This window comes from Bison bison, unplaced genomic scaffold (assembly GCF_000754665.1).
Source record: "Bison bison bison isolate TAMUID 2011002044 unplaced genomic scaffold, Bison_UMD1.0 scf7180017864217, whole genome shotgun sequence".
NCBI lineage: Eukaryota > Metazoa > Chordata > Mammalia > Artiodactyla > Bovidae > Bison > Bison bison.
The window spans coordinates 4473193-4476343 of NW_011494789.1; the positions used below are offsets into that span (position 1 = coordinate 4473193).

Consider the following 3151-nt stretch of genomic DNA (forward strand, 5'->3'; position numbering starts at 1 on the left):
AGGCGGCTGTGCCCCTCCCTGTGAGTGGCCACCCCCACATTTTAAAAGCCGGGTGCTGCAGGCAGCTGCTCTCCCAGCCCGGTTGAGATGAAAGGCCTCGCTCATCTCCGCTGAGGGCTGGCCAAGATCTCTGCTAGCTTAACCCCACAAGCTCTGGCCCATCAGGAACAAAGGGACTACAACACGGAAAGACCGCGGGGGCGCCAGCCGGCTGCCGTGGAGGGGCAGGTGGGCCCTGGCGTCACTGAGCACTCCCGGCCACGTGGGGTGCTCTGCAGCCACCCCGAGTGTCAACCCCAGGGCCACAGGGCAGGCCACCGGTGTCCCCTGGAGCTTCCTGTCTGCCCAGTGACTCTGGGGACAGGTTAATAGAAATGATATTCAGTTCCCAAGTGGCTAGCTGAACTGCCTTTTCAGTACATGCCCTGAGGTCCAAGGACCCCACGACTTTTACTCACTTTTTTAAGGGTTCAATCACAGTCTTCTGTATCTGGTTCACCTGTTGAAAGAAAAACCAGGTGGCGTCAAGACTCGGGGGAGGCTAGACTCTTCCCCAAAGGGGAAAAAAGAAAGGAAATGGGCCTGACAGGGGTGCCCTGAGAGCTCCAGGCAGGGAGGAGCACCCCTAACTGTTGAAGGAGCAAGGCAGAGATGATGAGCAGGGAGCCTGAAGGGCGACCAGAGGCACTGTCTTGTCTCATGGCAGTTCTCATCCTGTGGACCAGGGTCTGGAAGGCCAAATGTGGCCATGTCTGGTGGGGAGGCTGGGTGGGTAGCCACAATGAGTCTGAGGGGCTATGGGTGCAGGTGGGCAGAGCTGGCCTGAATCTCCTTTGTGGCCTCATGGTGAGTGACGTGAGCTCACAGGAGCCATGGCAAGGACCCATTGCAGGGGCACGGTGGCCAGGACAGAGCTCACAGGGCTGGGACACTGAGGCGCCCGGAGAGATTGAGCCTCCGCAAAGACTCCATGTAGCACTTCTCCCAGACAGAAGCCTTGAGAAGGGGGAAGACCAACACCTCAGTCACCCTGGAAATCCCCTGGTGGTCCAGTGGTTAAAGACTGCACTTCCACTGAAGGGGGAATAGGTTTTATTCCTGGTTGGGGAACTAAGATTCCACAAGCCGTGGAATGTGGGGGGTGGGCAGAGACCCCAGTCACCTTTTCCTGGTTGAAGGCATCCATCCGCTTCATGGCTGTGTCCAGGGCAGTCACCATGTTCAGAAAGTCCTGGTCTTGCTCGCAGAGGGGGTTGGAGAGCAAGTCCAAGGATATCTTCACAGCGGATTTAGACATGGCTTTAAGAGATCAAAGTTCAGTGAATTGATGACAGGACAGGCTTCAAGGTCTTGTCTGCAGGCTCCCTGTCCTTCCTGGGGCCAGAGTCTTGCACCTGGATGACCTCCACCCATGGCCACAGGCCATCAAAACCACAGTTACCCCAGAGGCACCAGGCATTGGTCCTCATGGCATATAACATGCGTGCCTGACGCTGCTAACGTTCATCGGATGCTGCTTGTGGGAATTCTTCTGAGCAGATTTACCTGCTGCAATGACCTATTTTCCAAACTCTAGATTCTAACAGAATCATGTGGATGGGAAGCTGTAAGGAATCCACATTTCTTAGCTCTAAAGATTTATTTCAGTAAGCTTGGAATCCAGGAATATGTGTTCGAAAAAATCTCCAAGCAGTTTGGATGTGAGGCTTGTTTGGGGCTCCCTCACGTAAAAAGTAAAACAGTATCTACATCAGGGAGGCAAAGGTACTGTACAGGGCTACAGACGAGATTTTAGACTTCCAACAACTCAACTCTGCCACAGGTGATACCCAAAGAATGGGTGTGGCTGTGTTCCAATAAAACTTTATTGACAAAACTTGGCAGGATTTGGTGTGGCGAGGCAACCTGTTGGCAGTGTTGGAGTTCTTGGCCCCATAGACTTTTTCAGGCCTCTATTACCAGCAAACAAAATCCCGGAGGGGTCGGAAAGGCTGGAGAAGGGCCTTGTTTGCCCTGTAGCGCCTGTACCAGTTTCAGGGGCTCAGGGGAAAACAAATCTTTGAACTATTTCTTACTATTTTATGTCATTACATTAAAGATGCTGTCAATTGTAAGACATGCCATTACTGTATAAGCCATTAAAGAGAGAAAAAAAAATGCTGCCAATTAAACCAAAGCACGCTATTGTAATAAGCACCTTGATTTCTCTTGACTCTGGGAGTGTGCTGCAGATCCCCCCAGCTGAAGGGCAAAATATGAGATGACTGGAAATGTAAACCTCCCAGAGATGTTGACGCAATGGAGGGAAAAACCCTCTTAAAAAAAAAAAAAGTAGATAACTTTGTAGGTTTAGGCACAAACTCATGCACCTTGACTGGATCATGAAATGGCTGCAGACAACATCACTAAAAGATGAAAAAACCTGGACAAATCTAGAAATGTTTTTGAAAAATTTCTTCCACCTTTTTTTTTAAATAGTTGAGGAAAAATCCCCAAAAGGCAAAGGTCAGGTGGGAAGACTTTCTTCCCAATTTTCCTTTTCTTTCCTACAGGTGCCACATCTTCATGTGGTGTCTCTTTGCTAGAACCACCTGAAGTGAATGAAAAGTGAGTATCTGCAGGGTGGCACTGGGTCTGGAACTCCACTCTGAGATATGACTGGCCTGCATGAACAGAGGGCCCCCCGCGCTCCACTGGAGCAGCTCACAGCCCTCACCCTAGCTCTGCAGGGTCAGGCGAGGGGCATGGCCAGACCAGTACAAACCAGGAGGCTTTGGTGGGCTTTGTACCTTGGACAGCTCGAGGTCTCAGACCCCACATGAGTCTCTAGGGCCTTAACACAACCCGGGAATGCCAGGGTTGATGAGGACCCAGCGGGGACTGGTCACGCCTCCTTGATCTTATTTTGGACCCACAGCTTCAGACGTGAGATCCTGTCTAGGCACCAGCTCAGGGATTTCCAAGACCAGGAAAGGCATAATCTGATTCCCCCCCCCCCACTGTCTGGGGCAGTAGTTTTCAAAGTGGGGTCCCTGGACCAGCAGCATCAGTGCTGCCTGGGAATTGGCTAGAAACACAGATTTTCAGGCCTTGCCCAGACCTGATGACTCAGAGCCTGGGGGTGGGCCAGGCCATCCGCACTACAGCGGGC

At 51.9% G+C, this 3151-nt stretch overlaps 1 protein-coding gene across 2 annotated transcripts in view; it reads right to left on the reverse strand.

Moving 5' to 3' along the window:
- BIN3 (bridging integrator 3) overlaps positions 1–3151 on the reverse strand; it is a 50945-nt gene that overhangs the window by 12515 nt on the left and 35279 nt on the right. For both annotated transcript variants that reach the window (XM_010845481.1, XM_010845482.1), the window contains 2 exons: positions 1163–1299; positions 459–499 (listed from right to left, as the gene is read on the reverse strand). In XM_010845481.1, the coding sequence (XP_010843783.1) occupies positions 459–499; positions 1163–1299 (178 nt within the window). The remainder of the gene's footprint in view (positions 1–458; positions 500–1162; positions 1300–3151) is intronic.